The following is a 25,525-nucleotide window of genomic DNA, read 5'->3' on the forward strand; positions in this document are numbered from 1 at the left end:
ATTTCTTGCATTGACGAACCCAGGATCGAATTCAACAAGTTGGCCCTCAACTCGCTACATTCTCATTTTTTTCAGGGAAAATGCCCCTGCTTTTCCTGGGAGAAGTTGCTGGAGTTTATTCTGTTCTTCAAACAGGCTGAATTTTCAGGGGAAATTTAGACTTTGCTAAAGGCTTAGGTTGTTTGCTGTGAGCCCAGATATCAGGATTGGCGTGGCGGTCGGCTCAACACCGCTACAGCACCAGCGATTGGGACCACGCGGTCCGTAAGGAGTTGGTATGTTCTCCCCGTGTCTGCATGGATTTTCCCCGGGGGGGGGGTGCTCCAGTTTCCTCCCACCGCTCGAAACACACACGGGGGGGGGGGGGGGTGTAGGTTAATTGGGTGTAAATTGGGCAGCACGGACCCATGTGCCAAAATGGCCTGTTACCGTGAGGTCCAGAGAAATGCTATCTCGTCTTTACATGCGAGCAGAATATTAAGGTGACTTGACTCGAGGTTCTTCCCCTCTGCCATCAGATTTCTGAACCACAGACACCACCTCACTTTTTCTTCTTGTTGTACCAATTTTTTCTTGGAATGTAATTTATAGCAATATTTGCACCTGTGATGATGTTGCCAAACAACGAACTTCATGATATGTTCATGACAATAAATCCTGATTCTCTTCTCAATGGGTGGGGGAGATTGAACCGAATTCCTGGCCAGTTATTCAGCACTTCTACTGCTTGTCACAAGGTGGCAGCACCACACATAAAATCTTGGGGGGGAGGGGTGGGGTATGGCAACCAGCATGTGGAGCAAGCAGTTCTCAGTGAAAGGGCTTCTGACTGCCCAGGGGCATCATGTCTTGTGCAGGGAGTTGACATTCGTAATCGGATATCCCTGGACATTAATCACAAAACAATTATTTTTATATTTTGTAGATGCTTGACTAAAATTATTTTAAACAAAAAGTATATAAATATGAGTATTGGTGAAGTGAGAACAAAAGAGAAGAACAAAGTGTGGCTACAATTAAATATTTTCCTTTGCTAGACCACATCTCGTTACCTCCACTTTCTTGTACTTTTTCCCCCGCAAAATGTTTATTCAAGGTCCCAGATTGTTGTCATATAATAAAACAGGAAATATTCCATGAAATTTGCTTTAGTTGATGCCCAGATTCGCCATCAGCAGAAATTGCCCACCACCCATTAGTCAGAGAAGGAGAAGCAGAAGAGAATCCCCCGATTCACAGAGCAGCCTCCCAACCTTCGGTCCAAACCGTCGGTAATCCCAGCTCCATGTCCAAACCTCTGACATGTTCAGGAAGCCCTCAACACCCCTCATCCTGGTTCCAATATCCTGGTACCCTTCAACCAGTGTCGAGCCAGTATTCAGCAGTCCTGGTACGAGTCCCTTGACAGCAGTGGCCAGTGGCCCGCAGCCTGGGCGATATCCTCGGGTCACCAGCAGCTCCACCTCCCGTGTGTTCTTCAGCTGCAGAGCCCCACTCTGATCCACCGCTGTGGTCACTGTCCCGTGCGTCGTCTCCTCGAACGTGCCAGTCCTCCACTTCCTCAGAGTTTGCAACGCCTCGTGACTGCTGCCGAACACAGGCACCGTCATCTTGGGCCCAGATCCCGTGGTAACAGGATTTTAAAACAAACTACCATTGGTTCCTTTAACAAGATAGTTAAAGCCTGGACCGGGTGGTAGGACCCTGCGGAGGAACGCTGTGTCTCCACTCCCTGCTCTCCGCAGGTCCACACCAGTGGCACCACCATTTTTCTTAAATAAATATTTTCCAAACATTAAAACCAAGACTTTTTACAGGACTTTATACTCGGGGTATTGGTGACCTGACCGTGATGCAGCCAGTCAGCACACTTTCCACCACAGCTCTGTAGAAATTTGACAGGATTTCTGGTGTCGAACCAAACCTCCCCAAACTCCTGAGGCTGGGACTAACATTCTTGGTCACTTACCTGTGATAACTTGAGATTGACCATTTTGCACATCACATTATTCAATTCGATTTGTTCTCAAGATGAATGTGAATAGCATGCATTTTATTTAAATATGGTCTCAATGTAGACGGCCTGAACTTTTATTTAAAATTTCTCGAGTGCATTGAACAGTAGCCACTACGCTAAATGTGCTGACCAGCTGCATTACGGTCTGGTATGGTGGGGGGGGGGCACCAATACCCCTGAGCGTAAAACTCTCCAAAAGGTAGCGGACGCAGCCCAGGGGGTCACCGGCCAAACCCTCTCCACCGTGACAACTGTCAGAGAGTAGCAGCAATCCTCAAGTATCCACCCCACCCAGCATATGCCCTGTTCTCGCTGCTGCCGTCAGGAAAGAGATACAGGTGCCACAAGACTCGCTCCACCAGGTTCAGGAACAGCTGCTCCCCCTCCACCATCAGACTCCTCAACAACAAACTCAATCAGGGACCCATTGAAGGACTCTTCCTTTTGCACTTTATTGATTTTTTAAAAGTTCCCTTTGTATTGCACCGTTTTTTTACATTTCTTTGTTAGTTCTGTACAGTTTATTTTCATTACCAATAAATGGTAATTCTGCTTGGCCCGAGGATAAAAAAATCTCAGGGTTGTATGTGATGCTATGGACATTGAGACCCGAAATCTGAAATCTAATCAATCTAATCGAAATCGAAAATTTCATTATGCAAAACAAATTCCGCCCTCAGGGCTTTGTTCTGGAATTAAACGAGCGGAGATTCGCGTTTCTGTCTCAAATGAATCCCTGCACATTTCTGACGTCTGGGGTTTTTCCCTGGGGGTGGGGAGAACACGCGTTAGTTGTACAAATATTGGAGTTCAAACGTAAAAGGTCGGATATTAATGCTAAATCCTGTGAAACGATCGCAGCAAAAGACGAGCGCCCTGGGGTGGAAATATTCGTGGATTTTTAAACTCAGACAAAATTGAACGGGGCGTGCAGAAATTGCAACGACTCTCGGATCTGCTGGGTTCATGCTGTGAGAGAGCGGGTGTTTAGCTGCGATATTTCGTTCCATGGTCTACGCAGAAGGTGGCCCCAGACCGATTGAAGTATCGGTTAATTATTTTCAACACAAGTCAAAACAGAACGCTGGAGAAACTCAGCGCGTCACTTTATGTAGCAAAGATAAAGACACATAACCATCGTGTCGGGTTCGACCTGCTGGCTTTCTCTCTATAAAATTCTATCTGTCTATCTCTTCCTCCCTCTCTCTCTCTCTCTTTCTCTCCATCCCTCTCTATAAGCTTCTTCAGGTGGATTCTCCCCTGAAGAAGAGGAAGCGCCCCTTTGATTTGCCGTTCAGGTGGAAAGCGCGGCGCTGGCCACCTGAAAGGACAGCTGCCCCGGGATGCGCATCTGAGCGCATTTCGGCTCCTGTCCCTTGGGCTGTCAAGATAGGATGGCTGGCTGTCAGCTGGGACAGCCAACGCGAGCTATCAGCGTGAGGACATCCCCCGTGGAATGTCCCCACACTGATCGCTCTGCCCCCCGGAGGGGGAGAAGGAGGCTGGAGCGGCTGGCGGGTGAATACGGCGCTCGAGTCGGGTACCGGCATTGTTTCGGCCAGCCCCCTTCTCCCCCGCCGGACGCTCCAGCCCCCCTCTCCCCCGCCGGTCGCTCCATCCCCCTTCTCCCCTGCCGGCCGCTCTCGCCCTGCATTCCCTGCGCTGACAGCCCAGTCAGCTGCCCCTGCCCTGACGTCCTGCACCGGGGGAAGCTGGCCAGCTGGCTATCATCCCGAATGCAGCCGCTTTTCGGCATTCAGGTGGCTGGGGAGGCCACTGTGCTGCGGCAATTATCCCTCTTGGAGGAGGGTTACAAAGTTCGCCTTGCAGGCGCCTCCTACACATTCAGGTGGCCTCCCAACAGCCACATAATGCCAAAATATGCGGCTTTACAAGCAGGGCAATTAGCCACCAGCAAGTGCCTTATCTCCCTATCTATATATCTTTCTGTCTATCTCCTTCCTTCTCTCTCTCTTTCTTTGTCTATCTATTCTACAAATTATTAGATATGCATTAAATCAAATATTTCATTTTCTAAATCCAGAACCATGGAACTCCAACTTCTAACTGTAACAGCGTCTACAAAATTTCCTGTTTTATATATTGTGTCGCTCGGTGAGGCTTGGAGCCCGGCTTCCCGTGAACGTTTCGCGAGGATTTCCATCCGCCAACACAGTTGTGTTTGTTCTCGTTCATGAAAGAAAATGTGTAGAATTCGTTTCAATAATTGGCACTTTTTCGCAAGTGTTTTAAAACAGGGTGTGTTGGGATTATTGTTACTTGGTGGAAAGTCTTGGCGGTGGCTTTTGAACGAGAGTGGGGTCCCAGTGAAGTGATGGATGTGATTTTGTTCAGGTCACCAAGTAAGTTCCCGCTGCCCGGACAGCGCCAAGAAGATGCTGTTTCTAAATCGTCATTGAGAGTGGTCATTACAGAAACGAACTCTAGCGAAATCTCCACCCACCTGACGGAAATGTCCAATGTCCTACATGTAGGGCATGTGGGCAGAAATGTCATATTGAGTTGTGACATTCAAGGCAAAGGTCTGATGTTGGTCCTGGCCAGGAGATGGGTCTCAGCTCGGAGACATCGGTGACTGATCGGTGATCAGATTCTGCAATATTCTGGAGCAGAAAGGAAAATGCAGGAGGAGCGGGGGTGGGGGGGGGTCAGTCAGACAGTATCTGTGGAGGCAGGACTGTCGGCGTTTCCAGTCGGGACGCGCAGGACTCCCCACTTCCCCATTCTTGGGACATGGGGAGTATGTTTCTGGATTTAGAAAATGAAATATTTGATCTAATACATATTTAATGATTGGTAGAATAGATAGATAGAAAGAGAGAGATCTATAGACAGATAGATAATAGATCGATAGATAGAGAGAGATCTATAGACAGATAGATAATAGATCGATAATAGAGAGATCTATAGACAGATAGAAAATAGATCGATAGATAGAGAGATCTATAGACAGAGAGATAGATAATAGATCGATAGATAGATAGAAAGAGAGAGAGATCTATAGACAGATAGATAATAGATCGATAGAGAGATCTATAGACAGATAAATAATAGATCGATAGATAGAGAGATCTATAGACGGAGAGATAGATAATAGATCGATAGATAGAGATCTATAGACAGAGAGATAGAAAGATCGATAGATAGGTAGATAGATAGATATTGATTAGATAGATAGACAGGAAGAGATAGAGAGGGAGGGAGACATAGATAAGCATATAAAGAGATAGAGAGAGAGAAGGATAGAAAGAAACACACACACACACACACACACACACCGGAGAGACTGCAGATGCTGGTCTCTGGAGCAATGAACAAACTGTTAGAGAAGCTCCACAGTTACTCAGAAACTCAACAAACCTTTTTTTTTCTCACTCCCCACTGATGCTACTCGACCTGCTGACTTCCTCCTGAAGCTTGTTTTTTTTTAGATATATTGTGATTGGTCCCATTCATTGACAGGCGTGCGCCAGTGAAAAACTTTCCGACCTATCCCGTCCCATGCCAGCCCAACCACCTCCTCCCTCCTACCCGATCCCGCACATTAGCAACAGAACTTCTCTTCTCCACCAACCCCCCCTCCCCCCACCCCCACCCCCCCCCCCCCCCCACCAACCCAATCTACTATGGGGCTCCTACCCAACAGAACTCCGGTGGATCGCAATCCCAACTGGAACAAAACTCTATTTCCTCATCGATGTTGAAGTCTCCATCAGAATGTTGGTGTGTCACATCAGAGATTACCAGGACAGGAAAGAGGCAGATGAGATCAAAATCAGGATTTATTGTCACGAACGTGCCACAAAATTCGTTGTTTTGTGGCAGCGTCACAGTGCTAACATTCAAATAAATTGTATTTCAAAACTAAACAAATCGTGCCAGAAAATAGGATAAAGTGAGATCATGTCTGTGGTTCATTCAGGAATCTGATGGCGGAGGGTAAGAAACTGTCCTTGTGCCACTGGGTGCTTGTCTTCAGGCTCCTGTACCTCCTTCCTGATGGTAGCAGAGTGAAGAGGGGTATGACCTGTGTGGTGAGGGTCTTTGAGGTTAGAGGCCAGTTTCTTTTGTCGATGTCCTTGATGGAGTGAAGTCTGGCACTGGCCGAGTTCATAAATCTCTGTAGCCTTTTTCCTGCCCTGTGCATTGGCATCTCCATACCAAGCAGTGATGCAAGCAGCCAGAATGCTCTCTCCTCTACACCTGTAGAATTAATTTTCTTGTGAATTTTTCCTTGTACCTCTTCTTTGGTGCACCTCTGTCATGGTGGCCAGTGGAGAGCTCACCATATAACACGATGTTGGGAAGGCGATGGTCCTCCATTCTGGAGACATGACCTACCCAGCACAGTTTGATCTTCAGCAGCGTGGATTTGATGCTGTCAGCCTCTGCCATCTTGAGTACTTCGATGTTAGGGATGAAGTCGCTCCAATGAATGTTGAGGATGGAGCGGAGACAACGCTAGTGGAAGCGTTCTAGGAGCCATAGGTGATGTCGGTAGAGGACCCATGATTCGGAGCCGAACAGGAGTGTGGGTATGACAACGGCTTTGTATACGCTAATCTTTGTGAGGTTTTTCAGTTGGTTGTTTTTCCAGACTCTTTTGTGTAGTCTTCCAAAGGTGCTATTTGCCTTGACGAGTCTGTTGTCTATCTCGTTGTCGATCCTTGCATCCAATAAAATGGTGCAGCCGAGATAGGTAAACTGGTTGACCGTTTTGAGTTTTGTGTGCTCGATGGAGATGTGGGGGGGCTGGTAGTCATGGTGGGGAGCTGGTTGATGGAGGACCTCAGTTTTCTTCAGGCTGACATTGACCACCGCCAGTGGGCTGATATCGCTTCAAACCGTGCATCTTGGCGCCTCACAGTTTGGCGGGCAGCAACCTCCTTTGAAGAAGACCGCAAAGCCCACCTCACTGACAAAAGACAAAGGAGGAAAAACCCAACACCCAACCCCAACCAACCAATTTTCCCCTGCAACCGCTAAACCATGTCTGCCTGTCCCGCATCGGACTTGTCAGCCACAAACGAGCCTGCAGCTGACATGGACATTTACCCCTCCATAAATCTTCATCTGCGAAGCCAAGCCAAAGAGAAGAGAATGTTTCCTGCACTCTTGGCAGCTTAAGATTCAAGATTCCTTTATATTTTTTCAAAAAATAACATGACCCCACAATACAGGCCCTTCGGTCCTCAATGCTGTGCCTAAATAATGTAATAAACCTTAATGACCTCTTTCCAATGGCTGGTTGACCAGAGCAACAATATTGTAACTGGACATCCCAACTCCTGTCATCAAAGCCATGAGGCATAAAGGCAAGAATGTCAAATGCATTCTTCCCCACTCTTTCTCACCATTCTCAATGAGCTGTGCACCTGTATCCCAAAGTCCGTCTTCTGTTTGGTCCTGGAAGTTAACCAGTCTCAGGCCTGGCCAGTACTCGGATGGGAGACTGCCTAGGAATACCAGGTTTTGTGAGCTTTCTCTGTTCAACAGCGCAATCTTGGGATCTTCCTAGATTCCTGACAAAAAGGGTCAGGCCCAAAATGGTGACTGCCTTTTGTTCCCTATTGATGCTGCTTAACCTGCTGTGTTTCTCCAGCACTGTGGTTGTGCACCATATTGCTCTGGTGAAAGCAATACTCCAGGATATCTCTAGGTGGCGCACTGCCCCCACTCTCAGAAAATTACTCAATCTAAACTTTTAACTCAGTGGTTTTCAAACATTTTCTTTCCACTCTCATGCCATTGGTGCTCTGTGATTAGTAAGGTGGGAAAGTTTGAAAACCACCGTTTTAATTGTACCTAATTGACTCGTTATGTGCATGGTTTCATCACTCCAAAGGAAATGGGCCAATGACAATTTTTCACAAGCAAAATATTTCAATAACGATTGGGTTTAGAGCAGTGATTCTCAACCTTCCATTCCCAATCACAGAGGAATTACTTAAGGTGGGATTTGAGTGGAAAGAAAAAGATTGAAGACCACTGTTTTAACCAAATACTTCAGTCAAGATGACATCCTGATTGACAATTTCTGCTGGCAAGCAGTCTCCTTATGAATGATAGATCAGTGAGAGAAGGTAATAGGCAAGGGGAAGGAGGGCAAAGGAGAGATGGAGTCTGTGGGGAGGGGTGGGATCAACAAATTTTTATTAATTAACCTGAGATTTATGATTTCATCCTTTTCCCCATTTTCTGCTCTCTCCCCTCTTATCCTGCTTCCAGAACCGATTACGGGGGGAGAGGAGAACTTGTCTCCCTTAGCCCCCAACTCCTCATTGTTAACTCCAATGCCATATCTTCCACCCACTCGAAACCAGGATTCGAGAGGGTGGCTGAGGGCAAGAAGGGCAGTGGACGCTGGAGGCTTCTTGATCATGTCGGAGCTTCGGATCTGGAGCTCAGGCGGCCAAGGGATCGAACAGGAGTCCATACAACTGCAGGAGCTCTGGAGGCAAATTCACGGACACTTGGTATCTCTTTTGTTTCTCTTTCTTTTGTTTCTCTTTCTCTCTTAATTTAAGGGGCGCCAGGCAACACTAATGATAACTCTTTGTGTTATGACAGGATGAAGTTAAAGTATATCATGTTACACGTTTAATATATTGTTACATGGCAATAAAAGGAAACCTTGAACCTCAAAGGCTTTGTTCAAGTCTGTAATCTTGTGCTTTAATTGTACAAGAACAGGATTCTAGATCCTTTTATTGTCATGCAATAAAAGAGAAAATGTAATATTACACAAAATTCCTTTAGTCTACCGCAAGGCGGACAAAGATTCACCACCAGCAGAAATTGCCTGGTGCCCCCTTAAGGGGTTTTTATACAAAAAAGCCGTGTTATTCCCTGCTCACGTTACAAAATAAAAAGGCGAATTTACCTTTTATGCAGAGGACGTAAAAGGCAGATTGTGCGGTCCTTTTACGCAGAGGGGATTCGCTGATCGGCTTCCAAAGGTGAAGGAGGCAGGGCGCATAGTGCAGCAGCGCCGCCCACCACTGTGACATGGAACATACACGGCGGGGAGTGAAAACTCCCTGTACACAACAATGGTGACTTAGGATCAGATATGAGCACCAGTGGACATCTGTTCGAGCAGTCTTAGAATTCTCACAGATGGGTGATTTAAAATTCACCCTCTCCCTTTGGAGCTGCTTTTAGTGGCAATCCTTTTACGCAGGAGGTGGAGTGACTTCGCCCCTCCTCTGGCACTACCACCCTTGGCAGAGGGAACCTGGATTGAGTTTGACCCACCAATCGATCTTTTTTGTAGGTTAAGTGGAGCATTTTAAAGACAGAGGAAACCTGGCTTTACCATTCCCTAAATTTCACTATAAAAGGGCCTTTAGTGTCAGAGAGAGAGAGAGAGAGAGAGAGAGGGAAGCGAAAGAGAGACCCCCCCCCCCCCCCCGAGTCACTTCTATCATTAAAACTGATCGTCTGGCTATCAGCATGGTAAAGGCTAAAACTTTCTCTTGAGATGCCGACAAAAGTATATCCGGTTCACGAGCAAAACCAAATGAGGCAATTAAAGGGCACGGGTCTATCTTAATCTTAAAAATCATTAATAAAGATTGAAAGATATTCTCCCAAAATTTTCCTCATTTGAGACACTCCCAAAGCATATGATCAATGACACTTCAAAAATTTTGCACTTTTAATAGACTATAGGTGCTGGAGAAGGCCATTCAACCCTTCAAGTGATCTCCACTATCCCTGCCTTCTCCCCATAACCCAATCCACAAGAACCTTATCTTATTCCCTCTTGAATTTAGTGGGTCAACCTTTGCATAACAATGAAATCATTTAAGTTTGGACATATATGGTCAGTGGGACTAGGAGGGTGGGAATTTGTTATGGCATGGACTAGTAGGGCCGAACTGGCCTGTTCTGTGCTGTAAGTGGTTATATGGTTATATGTACCACTTTAAATTGTGATAAACAATGCCTTGAACAAAATGAAGAATCATTGATCAGATTAAAGGTGGAACACCAATCCTCATCTGAGAATGTTCTATTGAGATCACGGTCCCAATCATTTTTAATCCCAGCCATTGAGGCTGATCTTAAATCCAATAAATTGTTATAAATACGAGACATCAATCCACCATGAACAAACTGGAAGTCAGAAAATATTGCAAGAATATTTCAATATGCAATTCAAAGAAAATCATGTAGTTTAGACTAAACAAAATGCAAATATCTAAAAAAAATGTCTATAAGAGAGAGTAAATTTAAGGCAATTGTTAAAAAGAGGCAAAATTATTCTCAAATAAATAAATCTTTTTAACTTTTAATGCCCAATCTGTACCATTCCTTAAAGTCTGCATCTAAAAGGGAGGGTGGAAAAAAGATAGTTATCTATCATAGGACAAGCCAGAGAAAAACTGTTATAACTAAAAAATGTCCTAAATTTAGCCCATATTCTCAACCTATTTCTCATTATCGGATTATGTGTCAGTTTAGAAAATGGAAAAGGTAAAACAGACCCTAAAATTGCCAACGTAGAAAAATTCAGTCCCATTTCTACCCAAGAAGGGTGACCTGCTAATTTATCAAATTTTACTAATAAAAGTAAACTTCTTATATTAATCACCCAATAATAGAATCGAAAATTTGGAAGTGACAATCCCCCACCCCTTATAGTTTTCTGAAGATGGGCTTTATTTAAACGTGGCTGTTTTCCCTGCCATATACAAGAAGAAATAGCCAAATCTAATGAATTGAAGAAGGATTTGGTACAGCTTGAAAAAAGTACAAAAATATAGGTAGAATGTTCATTTTAATCGAATTATTACGTCCAATCGTTGTGATCAAAAATGGTGACCATCCCAATAGTAATATGTTAATCTAATAAAGTAATACTACAAAATTTTCTTTCAGAAGCTTTTTATAACTTTTTGTGATTGCAATTCCTAAATATTGGAATTGAGTTTTTAAATATTTATTGTTTTTCTCCCATGTGGTAATTTAATATATAGTTATAATTGATTATTGGGTTTTGCATACCTGTGTGGCTGGAGCAAGCAAGGGGATTTGAGTCCATTTCTACAATGCACTCACATGTATGACAATAGACTCTAATCTCATCCCACAAATATATGGGTTATCCTCCAACTCTACTCCTGAACCAAAGATCTGCCTGCACTGTTGTAACATCATTTCTCTTTGCACTAACAGCAAACATGAATATTTCTCTGCATTTTTTATATTCATTATCCTTTTTAACTTGTAATTTATTATGAGATTTTACATATCAGTGTGAAGAAGGCTCGCCAGTGGCTATACTTTGTGAGGAGTTTAAAGAGATTCGGTACATCCCCGAAGGTGTACCGTGGAGAGCAGTCTGGCTGGTTGCTTCACAGTCTGGTATGAAGGCGCCAACTCTCAGGACAAGAAAAGAACTCCAGAGAGTTGTTAACTCAGCCTGCGACATCCCAGGCACCAGACTTTGCTCCATCGAGGAGACCTAAGCAGCGTCTATCCTCAAGGACCCCCAACGCCCAGGCCATGCCCTCTTCACACTGCTTGTGACATGAAAAAGATGAAGTTCCAAGGGATAACCCGGCGACAGAGAGGAGGTGAGGACATCACGGTTTGCTTTGGTTCCCCAGTTGCCAGCGGCCACCAGCGCATCACAGGAGACATGGCTCACAGTTCAAAACACTGGGAGGTTGGTTGAATAAAGTAATGATTGGAGAAAGTTCTTCCAAGGCCATGCGATAAAGGTTTTAAAAAATTTAAATGAGGTTCGACTTTTATCGCTCAAGGGAATTAAAGAGTTAAAGAAAATTGTCAAGAAGGCGTCATTTTTTAAAAATGTGATTAGGAGGAGCAGTCACTCCCCCCGCTCCCCACCTGCCCCACCCCCCAGCTACCATTGGGAAGGTGCCTGAAGCGAACACCCAACGGCACAAGGGTGGCTCCTTCCCCTCCGCCATCAGATTCCTGAACAGACGGTGAACCCTAGACATGGCATCACTTTGTTTTTTTCTTTCACTTGGACTATTTTTATTTATTTTGCGAGGTGGTTCATAGAAACGTTTTGGCTGTGATGCTGTCCGGATTTTGAGGCATGTTCGTTATAATAACTTCTGCAGCAAGCAAGAGGAATTTCAGTGCATATGTACATTGCACTTATGCGTATGACAGTGGTCTCTCAGCTCATCCCACAAATGGTGCCCTCAGCAACCTGAGGCCCGTGCTGAAGTGTTGGCCCTGTTTTTCATTCGTGGGACTTGAACCCACAACCCAGGAGGAAATTGAACAAGTGTTTGTACCACAGGAAGGGTTGCTGAACGAAGGGCCCAAACAATGGTGCGGTCTGAAGCAATAGGTCTCCAGATCACCTCTGTGAAGATGTGAACATTTTTTTTTATTCGAGGGAAGGCCAATCAGGGGTCACACATGGGAAAACATACAGCTTTGGGGCAGTTTCTGCAATGGGAACAGCGGCAATGAACACATACAGAGACAATTGGTGATGAAACAAGGCTCACTAAACTGTCGTCCAGACTTCCAGGAGCAGCGTGGACCACTCAGGATGGAGGCAAGTAAAACAAGGGAGCTGTAATGGGCACTGTTGCTTTGAGGGGGTGGGGGAGGGTGGTACATCTCAGGGTCACATCAGGCCTATCTGAAATGTCCGTCAGAAATAGTCTTCCACTTGAGGCCTTTCACTGGAGAGAGGAGTCTGGGCGCAAGAGGCAAGTTGCAAGCCTCTGCCAGCATCCATGGCTCAGCCATCTGTTTAAAATGTTGTGATTTCCACCCATGATCCTTTGGACAAAGACCTCATTCTTTCATATCAGCCCAGGATTCAAGACAAGAGTCTACATGTCAGTGGGTGCTTTCAAGCTGCCTTGTAAAATGGGGTTAACCGGGCAATTTGTCCAGTGAGCGCCCCACTCACAAGGCAGCTTGAAAGGGTCAACGGGGTCCCTGCCCTACCTAGGAGGTCATCAGGGAACCCAGTTAAACCTGCCCAGGTCGTGTCCACCAGCGGCTTGAAAATTAAAATGGCCGGTCCGGTTACTCCTCTGATGTCAGCAGTTGTGTGTTGGCATCACAAGGAAACCCCAGCTGAAGTGTCTGCCGTGATCAGGGGGTGGGGGGGGGGAGAAAGGGGTCGCTGCCACAGTGGGGGTGGCCCACAATTGGGGGAGTGAGATCGCTGACATGGGAGGAGAGGTTGCTGCTGGGGGAGGGGGTGCCACAATCAGTGGAGGGAAAGGGGTCGGTTGCCGCAGGGGCAGAGGGGTCGGCTGTCGCGGGGGGGGGAGAGAGGAGAGGGGTCGCTGCTGTGAGGAGGAGAGGAGAGAGGTTGGGAACTGGGGGAGACTCCCTGATAGTTCCCCTGAGTGCGTGCCGCGTCACTTACCGCATCATCGGGTTGGTGATTTAATGGGTCCATCCCCCTGCAGCTTCAAATATTCTTCATGTCCAGTGTACTTTCAGCTGTGTATGTTTATGGATTTTTTTTCAGTGTGGAATAAAGTTATTCAAAATTTAATTATAAAAAATTGTAGATGCAGGATTCTTTTTCGACTTATGATGGGTTTGTTAGAACATAACCCCATTGTAAATTAAGAAGCACATTGTAAGTTCTCTGGTCTTCAGTGCAAAATATGCAGACACACAACCAGACATAGCACACAGGTATGTTAATTCATCTGTGTGAATAAATAAAATAAATGTTTCATGAATCTGCAACTGTGAATATTTATCTCTCCTTTAATAAAGTTATCTTATTTTTCTGTCATGTGTAATTGAATATTTATTGTTTGTTAATGTATTTTACATACCTGCGTAGTTGCAGCAAGCAAGAATTTCAGTAGATCTGCCCATTTTTATTTATGACAATAAACTAACAGCTCATTATCTTCTCTCAAGTGGCCATCCATTTCAATTCCCCATCCCATTCCCTACTCTGTCCGTGGTCTGATGCACTGTCAGACTGAGACTACCCGCAACACCTCATATTCTGTCTGGGCACTTTCCAACCGAATGGCTTTGACATCACCTATTCCATGCTCCCCACCCCCATCTTATTCCCCCTGTCTCCTTTCCCAGAGACAAAATCAACTCTCACCTTTCCTCTTATCATATCCAATTAGCACCTTCTGTCTGTTGGTCTGGACTCCTCCCCCTCCCATCTTTCCCCACTTTCTCTCCCCAATCTTTAATTCAGACACCCGCCTATTTTTTGCTTATACCTTGAAGGGCTCAGGCCCGAATCTTTAATAATATATCTTTACTTCCTATGGATGCTGCAAGACTGGTTGAGTTACTTCAACATTTCTGTGTTTTTACTTCTCTCAAACTGGCCAACCAGCAGGGAAACTTTGGTGAAACTATTTTGTATGGAAAGATTTGTGGGGTGCAGCAGAAAGCAAGCTCCAAGACTCAAATCACAATCACCAATGATCTTTATTAGATAACTAAATGAACAATAAAACAGAGCAATGACTTTTCGTTCACACACTCACACAAGCACTCACACATTCGCACTGACTTGCACCCAACCATGGGACTTGTCGGGGAAGGAAGAGGCTCAGTGTAGTGGGAGGCAAGAGGGGAGGACTCCCTGAGTGTTAGCTCCCAAGGGAAAAAGTGCCCTTGCATCAGGGCTACCCATGGGGATTTCACAGCCTCCCACCCCAGGGAATACGGAGGACTGTGGCTCTCCTCTGGTATCGTCGTGCACCGAGACATCCTGGCCAGCGATCACAATCTGGACAGGGAACAGGAGGTTCGCCACATGGAGGAAAAAGAGAGCGAGAGAAAGAGCCTGTTCAGGCTTAACTATGTCCCACTCTGCTGAACAGGGACCAATGATAGAGTTTGAATTTCCCGCTCCGGGACCAATTACCTGGGCCAGCCAATGACAGTGAGTGCTCTGGCTTGTGGGCGTGGGTGGGCATGCATTTGATTGGCTGCTTGCTGGATAGTTGGGGGGGAGGGGTTATAAAAGGAGATTGCTGATTGGCCAGCGGTACAGGTGAATATGAGAAAATCATATCATTTGGGACAGTGAGTTTGAAATTCAGGGAAGGCTGATTCTTCCGTCCTGACAACCAGTGACAAACTGATGTTGGACAAGGACCTTACTGGGACTGGACAGCTTGAGTTAGAAGGAGAAACTGGATAGGCTAGGGATTTTTTTCCCTGGATTGTAGGAGGCTTGAGGTGGGGGTAGCGGAGGGAATCTTATAGGGGCATAGATAGAGTGCACAGCCAGTACCTTTGTCCCAGGACAGCAATACAGAGGAAACCTGTTTAAGATATTTTTATAAAAATAGACTTTATTAACAATAAATTATTTACCAAATAGAAAGCCATTCGAAGTCTTTTCACATCCATAGAATCAACCACAGTTGGGTAGCACGAATGGCTTAGCCATTAGCATATCTTTACAGCACCAGCGACTGGGACCTGGATTTGAATCCTGCGCTGTCTGTCATGAGTTCATACGTTCTTCCCCATGTCTTGGAAGTTTTCTCCGAGACCTCCAGTTTCCTACCACTCTTTGAAACATACCCAAGGTGTAAGTTAATTGCGTGTAAATTGTGCGGCATGGACTCGTGGGCTGAAATGGCCGGTTACTGTGCTGCATGTCTAAATTATATTAAATTAAAAATTTACATCAATGTACATTGTTACATTTGTTCTCAGGATACACCACTACTACCTCTATGGCACCTTGTCGTTTCTCCCCACTCTGTTGTTTGGGAGACTTCCCCTCAGTCACAGCTCCTAAGTTCCCAGTGATGGGAGAACTCTAGACTGTGATCCTTCTCCACAGAGCCCTCATATTGGTTGCGCCAAGCCTCAGTTCAGTTCTGGTCTCCATATTTGAGGAAGGATATACTGGCTTTGGAGACGGTCCAGAGGAGGTTTACTAGGTTGATCCCTGGGATGAAGGGGCTGACTTATGATGAAAGATTAAATCGTTTAGGATTGTATTCACTTGAGTTCAGAAGAATGAGAGGAGATCTTAAAGAAACCAATAGGATTATGAAGGGTATGGATAGGATAGATGTAGGAAGGTTTTTGAGCTAGCTGGCCGGGGAAACTAAAATGACAGGACACCGTCTCAAGATTCGGGGGAGTAGATTTAGGACAGAGATGAGGAAAAATAGTTTTTCCCAGAGAATAGTGAATGTTTGGAATTCTCTATCCAGGGAAGTGGTTGAGGCTGCTTCAGTAAACACATTAGATAAATGTTTATATGATAGAGGAATTAGGGGATATGGGGAGAAGGCAGATAGGTGGAGTTAGGTCATAAATTAGATCAGCCATGATCTTATTGAATGGCGGAGCAGGCTCGATGGGCCATTTTTGGCCTACTCCTGTTCCTACTTCCTATGTTCCTATGTTCAGTGCGTCCTCCTGCACCCTGGAACATGCCAGTCGGCATCACTCCCTCACCGACATCTCCGTGTGCTAAAAGACCAAAAGGTTTCCATCAGACCAAAGTGCATCTGGATGTCTGTGTGCGACCCGGGAACAGCCTGTAGGTCAGAGAGTCCTCTGACGCGCTGTTGCTAGGGATGAACCTTGCATCCTTCTCCATACCCGTTTAATATGAGTGGCAGAATGTTCAGAGGAGATGTCAGAAGTCAGACTTTTACACAGTGAGCAGTGGGTGAATGCATTGCTCAAGTTGGTGGTAGAGGCTGGCACAATAGGGACATTTAAAAAACTCTCAGATAAGCATGTGGGTGTAGAAAAATGGAAGCTTGTGAGGGAGGGGTTAGATTGATATGGAGGAGGTTTCGATTGTCAGGCTTGTGATTTTTCGAAGTTACAATGGTTCAAATCCGTACTGTCCTTCATATTTTGCCTAGGCTATGATATTTAGTCCCCACACTGATCCCACTGCCCCGCTCTCTCCCCACAGCCCCGTGTCAGTCCCCACACTGATCCCACTGTCCTGCTCTCTCCCAACAACCCTGTATCAGTCCCCACCCCATGCCAGAAGATAACCCCATCATAAGTTGAGGACTACCTGTACATAGGTTGGTACCACATTGTGGGCCAAGGAACCCGAACTGGGCTGCCTGTTCTATATTCTAGAGGTATACAACATCATGACACATGGTGGTTGTCACAATCTTTTTCCCGGACAGGGGAGTTTTGTCTTTTCTTTCATTTAAAACTACAGCTGCGACTCGCCAAATGATAAAAACGTTCCTGCTGTTTCAAATTCTTGAAGTTCAAAAGTAAAAGCACAGGCTGCGGCCACGCGAAGAGGGTTCACCTACTTCCCGAGTTTAACATTTCACAACACACCAAAGTGCTGGAAGGAGGGGGACCTGGGACCTTCGTCAGGGTGAACATTTGGGTGATTTGTCCGAATGAAGCGATTTGGAAGGTGGGGGGGGGGGGGGGGGGGGTGCGGTCTCCTGTATAAGTGGCCGGTGCATCAGAGCCCAAACCCGTGGGGAGGAGCCGATGTCCGCCCGCCCTCTCCTCCCCTGTTACCTGTCTTCTGCGGGTATAAAGGTGATGTGCCCCGAACCGTCCGGACATTTCCCATCCGTACAGATCCAGCAGAGCGACCTGACCCCCAAGGGCGAGAGAGGAATGTCCGTCTCCACCAAGCCCTTCACCTCCTTCCTCGTCCAAGACATCCTAGCCCAGCAGGGAGATCCCCGGCAGAGGCCGGCTCTTGCAGGGGCAGGTGAGCCCCAGACCTGGGCGGAGGGCAAACGGCCGGCCGACCAGACGGCGAGGTGGTGCGCTCGGGAGCCGTGGACGGGAGCAGAGGTTGGCAGAGGGTCGGAGTTGGACCTGGCAGGTAGGAGTGTTAGGGGAAGGAAGGGGGGGGGGAGGTCTTCGGAGCTGGACCTGACAGGTAGGAATGTAGGGGAAGGGAGGGGGGTCGTCGGACCTGGACCTGACAGGTAGGAGTGTAGGGGAAGGAGGGGTGGGGGGTCGTCGGAGCTGGAACTGACAGGTAGGAGTGTAGGAGAAGGAAGGGAGGGGGGTCGTCGGACCTGGACCTGACAGGTAGGAATGCAGGGGAAGGAAGGGAGGGGGGGGTCGTTGCACCTGGACCTGACAGGTAGGAGTGTAGGGGAAGGAAGGGGGGGGGGGGGTGGTCGTCGGAAGGGGGTGTCGTCTCCACCGTCTCTTCCAGGCTGACTGAAACGAGTTAGTGCTTTCATTCAACTAGAAAACCACCTGAGAGGTGATCTGGGAGCAAATCCACAAACCAGACATACCACAATCTTCTGGAGGAACTCAGGAGTCAAGCAGGAAAGTCTGCAGACACCGTGGGTTGGAGTAAAAACACAATCCTGGTCAAACAGTAGCAGAGGTCAAAAGATACATAGCCAAAATATTGGGCTTCATCCCCTGGCGAAGGGCTCAAGCCCGAAGTTGGTGATGGATCTTGGCTGTATAAAGTATACTGAGTTTCTCCAGCGTTGTGTTTTTACTGGAGGAACTCGACGGGTTAGTAAAGGGGGCTGAAAAAGAATGCAATCCCCTCCCACCGCCCACCAGCCCTGATACTACTCAACTTGCTGAGTTCCAGCAGACTGCGCTTCCCTCCAGCGGACGGAATGAACGGGGGATTTGGTGTGAGCGCTGTCAACTCTAAGGCGGACGGGGCTCTGGGAATGCATGAGGATGGTCCAGTGCTTTTAAAAAGTGAGCGCCTCGTCGTCCTTCAAAAGCAGCTGCCTCGGACAGTTGCAGCCCAGCGTCCTGTGGGTTTCCATGGGATGTCGTGGAATAAGGGCGTAAAGAGACCCGTTCATCCTGCTCCGCCATTCAGTGGCGTATCTGGACATGGATCCCACCTTCTCCCCATTGCCCTTCATTTCCCAAGAATGAAAAAAATATCTATCTATCTGGGTCTTGAATATATTGAATGAGGCAGCCTCTGCCAACTGAGGCAGAGAATTCCACAGACTCACTACTCTCTGGGAAAAGCAGTTCCTCCACATCTCTGCCCTAAATCTACTCCCCCAAATATTATTTCCCCCACCCCCAGGTCTCATCTCACCTACCAGGGGAAACAACCTTCCTGCCTGGGTCTATCCCTTTCATAATTTTAGATGTTTTTAGAAAATTCCCTATCATTTCAGCTTCTCTTTCTCTGTCTGTTTGGGGTGCCAGGCAATTTCTGCTGATGGCAAATCTTTTTCTGCCTTATGATTTCAGATTTATTGTCAAAGAGTAGATACATGACATCACCTGAGATTCTTTCTCCGTGGGTGTGGCCCACTAATTGGTTGTGCAAAAATACAGCGTAAACTTGTAAAGAAACAATGGCAATTTTCTGTAATATTACATCAGTTTTTATTGCATGACAATAAAAGAATCTTAAAGGCCTGAGCAACTCAATTTCTTATCATAAGCTAACCCCCTCATCTCTGGAATTAACCCCCCTCTGCACTCCCTTCCAATCTTGTAATAACATAGAAGAAACTCAGCAGGTCACACAGCACCAATGGGAATGTAACCATGGTCAGGTTTTCTCTTACTTCCCATGGATGCTACGTGACCTGCTGAGATTCTTCTGCATGCTTGTGGGATTGCACTCGACACCCCAGAATCTGCAGGCTCACTGGAAGGAATGTTAAAGCCCGAGTGATGCTGGTTCATCATGAGGATGTGATGGAGGTGGGGGCTGGAAATAAATGTGCCTTCCTATTTGAGAAGGTAAACATATATCAAAGAGGGAGGGAATGAGCAAATGAGGGACAAGAAGTAGCAGAGCTGCAAAGAGAATTAGAAGGGGATGGAACTGATGTGCTGGTGGGGTGGGGGGGGGTTGTCCCCCTTCTTTGTCATCATTTTCAATGATAATGGCACAAAGAAGGCATACAGCATGGTTGTCTTCAATGGGTGGGGCATTGAGGCCAAAAGCTGAGAACTCATGTTGCAGTTATATAAAACTGGTTCGGCTGCACTTGGATTATTGTGTGCATTTCAGGAAGGATGCGAAAGCTTTGGAAACAATTTAACAGGATGCTGTCAGGATCCATGGGTATAAGTTTAGAGGAGAGCTGCACCAGCATGGGTTGTTTGCTATGGAGCAGTGGTTCTCAACCTTTCTCTTTCCACTCACATGCTACTTTAAGTAATCCCTATGCTATCGCTGCTCTGTGATTGGTAAGGGATTGCTTAAAGTGGGATGTGGGTGGGAAGGTTGAGAATCACTGCTCTAGACCCAATTGTTATTGAAATATTTTGCTTGAAAAAAATTGTCATTAGCCCATTTCCTTTGGAGCTCTGAAACCGTGCACATAACGAGTCAATGAGGGGCAATTAAAACAGTGGTTTTCAAACTTTTTCTTTCCACCCACATCCCACCTTAAGCAATTCCTTACTAATCACGGAGCACCTATGGCAGAGGGAATACTTAAAGTGGTAGGTGAGTAGAAAGAAAAAGGTTGAGAACCACTGCTTTGAAGTGTCCGAGGCTAAGGGAGACCATAAAGCATTACAGCACAGAAAACAGGTGCCATCTGGTCTGTGCTGACCTGCCTGGTCCCACTGACCTGAGTGAAATTTATAAATTTATGAGATGCAGAGATAGACATTGAGACTCTTTATCCCTCAGTAAAAATGTCAATGACAAGGGGGCATGCATTTAAGATGAGAGAACTAAAGTGTAAAGGAGATGTGCAGAGCAAGTTTGTTTGCTCAGAGTTGTAGGTGGCTGGTACGGACTGTGGGGAGTGTCATAAAACATGAAAACAGGCCCTTTAGCCCAACCTGCCCATACCAACCAAAATGCCCCACCCACACATCCCACCTGTCTGCATCTGGCCCATATCCCTCTAAACCAGTGGTTTCAAACTGCCCCCCTGAAACTCACATTCCACCTTAAGTAATCCCTATGCCATTGGTGCTCTGTGATGAGTAAAGGATGGCTCAAGGTGGGATGTGAGTGGGAAGGGAAGGTAGAGAACCATTACTCTAGACCCAATTGTTACTGAAATAATTTGCTTGAAAAAAAATTGTCACTGGCCCATTTCCTTTGGAGTGATGAAACGGTGCACATAACGAGTCAATTAAGGATGATTAAAACAATGGTTTTCAAACTTTTTCTTTCCACTCACATCTCACCTTAAGCAATCCCTTTCTAATCACAGAGCACCTTTTGCATAGGGATTACTTAAAGTGGGATGTGAGCTCACCCCTATTAACCCATATGGACCCAGTTCAGGAAGGAAGGATCCACTTAGACAGATATGGCCTCCAAATTGTGCATGCTCACACGTGCCCGCTGATTTAACTAAACGTACAGTGCCAGTTGGCAACCCATTGCCCTTCACAGAATGAAATGAGGAAACAAAAACGGATTGATTGGAGATTGTTATGGTCCTAGAGCTTAGGGAATACTTAAAGTGAAATGTGAGTTTGGTGGGGGTATTTTGTAAACGACTGCTCTAAACCCATCCTATCCATGTATATGTCCAAATGTTTCTTAAATGTCCCAATATTACCTGCCTCCACCATTTCCTCCAGCAGCTTATTCCATACACCCACTGCCCTCACATTCCTATTAAATCTCTCACCCAATCTATTCTTCTCATGATTGTGTCCACCTCTACGAGACCACCTCCTCCACTCCATGTTATAAAGCTCCTAGCCTGCTCAACATCCCCTACAGAATTAAACATGGAAGCCTGCAGACATGGCACTTGTAGTAAAAACACACAGTAAATGCTGGAGGAAGTCAGCCGGACTCGCAGCGTCCAAAGGAGGTAAAGATACATTACCGATGTTTCGGGCCTGAGCCCTTCATCAAGGTGTAAGCAAAAACTGGCAGGTGTTTGAATAAAGATTACGGAGAGAAAGTGGGAAGAATAGGAGGGAGAGAAACCCAGCCCAATAAACAAAAAGGTGTTAATTGGATATGATAAGGTGAGAATTGATTTTGGCTCTGTGAAAGGAGACAGAGGGAAAAGGGAAGTCAAGAAGAGGGCGAAAATGTCAGGAGTGGTTAATGGAAACTGGAGATGTTAATGACATCCGGTTGGAGGATTTACAATGCAGGTGATGGTAAAGGTTTAAAAAAAAATGAAACCTGGAGGGGTATGAGAAGGAAGTCGGTGAAGAGACACTGCGGAATTGTTCTTTGTAAAAGCTGCTGCAAACTCAATGGGTTAAAAGAGAACCACCTGTTTTACAGCTTTGTGGTCCCCAATGCTTAAGGAATGACCCAGCCACTTGGCAAGCTCCCATTCGTCTGAATGGCCATTTTGATTCCATTGCAATTCTGTGATCACTGACTGGGGAAACATTTGGCTGTGATTTTTGTGTGAGAGGGTGCAGAGTACAACTGATAATCAGAAGTATTAAAGGTGCTGCTTTGACTATTGGAACCCTTCACCTGGGCTGACAGGTCCAGTGACAAACTGAATAAATGTATGGCCAGGTGAGACCAGGGCTCAGAGACGGGTTCAAGATTTGGGGGGGGGGGGGATCCTGTTTTACAAAATGTTCGACATAAATAAAAGCCAATGGGAAGTCTGAGAATGGTTCATCTTGACCTGAGTATTAGTAGCAAGGTAGATAGAAGATGAGAGGGGAATTGGTGGCAGAATCAGCTCCAAGTTTCCGATTACTCAAAGGGTGAGTTTTAGGACGGAGGTACATGGAAGGGGGAGATTCTATGCAGTGCAACTTGGGAAGGGTCTTTTAACTATTTTAATTTTAACAAAACAACACGGTTGAAGGCCCAACCAGCCCATGGAACTTGTGCAGCCCAATTAAACCCAGACCTTTTGTAGGGTGGGAGCAAACCATTCAGGTCACAGGGAGAACATACAAACTCCTTACAGGCCTAGAAGATGGGTAACTAGCTCTGTTGTGCTGACACAAACAGAGGGAGAAGGAGGGGGAGAGGAGTAGAGGGAGAGGGGTAGAGGGAAAGGAAAAGGGAGAGACGGAGAGAGTGAGGGAAGAGAGAGAGAGACAAGAGACAGAGAAAGACAGTCAGACAGAGAAAGAGCAACAGTCAGACAGACAGACATAGGTAAAGGGAGAGACAGACAGACAGAGGTAAAGGGAGACAGACAGAAAAGGGTAAAGGGAGACAGTCAGACAGGCAAAGGTAAAGGGAGACAGACAGACAAGGGTAAAGGGAGAGAGTCAGACAGTTGGACAGAGGTAAAGGGAGACAGACAGATGGACAGAGGTAAAGGGAGACAGACAGACAAAGACAGACAGACAAGGGTAAAGGGAGACAGACAGACAGACAAGGGTAAAGGGAGACAGTCAGACAGACAGAGGTAAAGGGAGACAGACAGACAAGGGTAAAGGGAGAGAGTCAGACAGACAGACAAAGGTAAAGGGAGACAGACAGACAAGGGTAAAGGGAGAGAGTCAGACAGACGGACACAGGTAAAGGGAGACAGACAGACAGACAAAGGTAAAGGGAGACAGTCAGACAGAGGTAAAGGCAGACATACAAAGGTAAAGGGATACAGACAGACAGAGGTAAAGGGAGACAGACAGACAGACAAAAGTAAAGGGAGACAGTCAGACAGAAGTAAAGGCAGACAGACAGACAAAGGTAAAGGGATACAGACAGACAGAGGTAAAGGCAGACAGACAGACAGACAAAGGTAAAGGGAGACAGACAGACAGACAAAGGTAAAGGGAGACAGGCAGACAGACAAAGGTAAAGGAAGACAGACAGACAAAGGTAAAGGGAGACAGACAGACAGATAAAGGTAAAGGGAGACAGACAGACAGACAGAGGTAAAGGGAGACAGACAGACAGAGTCATAGACAGAGGTGTATAGAGAGAGAGAGTGAGAGAGAGAGAGAGAGAAACAAAATTCAAACTCAAGCAACTGTAGGTGATGGAACATTGAGTTGGTGAAAGGATTCGGCAATCCAGTCAGCATCCATGGTGAGAAATGGACAGATAAACAGTCAATGTTTTGATTCAGAATCCTTTATTGAGGAGGGGGAGGTTAGTGTATCTGTGGTGAGGAGTGAGGGGGAGGGGATAGGATAGCTCTGGTCAGGAGAGATGAGGAAGGGGAATGTGGTCTATGTAATCAGGAGTTTGGAGAGGGTCTTTCTGTGATGTTTCCATAATCTGGAGTAAGTTTGGGAGGAGAGGGTGTGGGGTGTAGGTTGTCGTTTTGTAGAGGTTGGAAAGGTGAGTGCTCTGTATATGAGGGAGTGCCTGGAGCACAGCCAGTGCCAAGTGGGGGGGGGTTCACAGGCCATGCCACCCAAATTAGTTATTTTGCCCTGCCCCCACCGACCCACAGCACTAGCATCCACATGAGGGGAGGCGATGGCAATGCACGGAAGAGGTTCATGGCAGGTATGAGACCCTCTCCCCTCCACCCCTCCCCCACTGAGTGAGTTTTCAAACATCAGTTTGTTTTCTCCCCACCACCCCCGTTCTGGTCTGGAGGAGCTCCCTGTGGTGGGGAGTGATGAAGAGAGGAAGTAGGAGGACCTTTCTCAGATCAGAGGTTGGGTTCAGTAGTCCGGAGTACACACAGTGTAGCTCACAGTGAAGTGACGGTCTTGGACCGGTCAACCACATAACTCACGCAGTGTTTTTTTTTGTGTGGGTTTCTGTTGACTCAGCCCCACCAGGCGTTGAAGCTTGCAGGAGGGATGAGGAGCCCCCCGCAGGGGTGAAAGGCCTGAAGAAGAAGCGTTCACGAGCAGCCTTCTCACACGCCCAGGTGCTGGAGTTGGAGCGCAGGTTTGATGGTCAGCGATACCTCTCAGCACCCGAGAGGGCGGATCTGGCTGGGGCCCTGAAACTCACAGAGACACAGGTCAAGATCTGGTTCCAGAATCGCAGGTACAAGACCAAAAGGAAGATGCTGTCAGCCAGCCAAAACTATGCCATGCCTCAAGACCAGGTGGGCACGGTGGAGAGCCCACGGCTACCATTCATCTCGTCTTACCAGAGTTATCGGCACTATCCCTTCTTGTACTGCCTGGGATCTTTCACACCCACCATCTGGTGAGGTCAGAATTGGCTTTGCCTCCAGTGACAACGCACTTTATTTATTCAAAATGTCTTGAATGTGTGGGATCTCTCTACCCAAAACTAGACTGATCTGAACTCCCCCCCCCCCTCCTCCTTTTCCCCTCTCTATTGGGGCCAGAATGAATCTGTAAGTCAAAATTATCTCTGCAATGTTTGTAATAAAGCAATAGCTATTTTTTTGTAAGATTGGTGGCACCAGTGTCTTTTATTGACCTCTCGGAGAGAGATGCTGACAACACACTCAGATGGTAGATCCCCAATACACTGGAGATGTACCCTGTGTTAATGGCATGCATGGGGTCCGGAGAGGGGAAGAAATCTGCCTCTTCCAATAAAAGATTTGCTCCGGATTCAAATTGGCACAAGAGTTAGTAACTTTATCAATGGCAAAGGCAAACCACTGTCAGAAGGATAAAGGAGGGTTAGATGTATAATTAATTTGAGAATCTAATCTTGGTGTGCAGGTGTATAACTTGCCATACAGC

At 46.5% G+C, this 25,525-nt stretch overlaps 1 protein-coding gene across 2 annotated transcripts; it reads left to right on the forward strand.

Moving 5' to 3' along the window:
• Nucleotides 1-17,495: 17,495 nt before the first annotated feature.
• On the forward strand, nucleotides 17,496-25,224 carry LOC138752435 (homeobox protein koza-like). Of its 2 annotated transcripts, none has more exons than XM_069915286.1 (2): nucleotides 17,496-17,843; nucleotides 24,626-25,224. In XM_069915286.1, exons 1-2 carry the CDS (start codon nucleotides 17,498-17,500, stop codon nucleotides 25,015-25,017), a joined length of 738 nt encoding a protein of 245 aa, XP_069771387.1. In that variant the 5' UTR covers nucleotides 17,496-17,497; the 3' UTR covers nucleotides 25,018-25,224. The 2 variants fall into 2 exon arrangements, with proteins under 2 accessions (XP_069771387.1, XP_069771388.1); XM_069915287.1 differs by having other exon boundaries at nucleotides 17,496-17,726.
• The last annotated feature ends 301 nt before the right edge of the window (nucleotides 25,225-25,525 follow it).

This window comes from Narcine bancroftii, chromosome 2, assembly GCF_036971445.1.
Source record: "Narcine bancroftii isolate sNarBan1 chromosome 2, sNarBan1.hap1, whole genome shotgun sequence".
Classification (NCBI taxonomy): Eukaryota; Metazoa; Chordata; class Chondrichthyes; order Torpediniformes; family Narcinidae; genus Narcine; species Narcine bancroftii.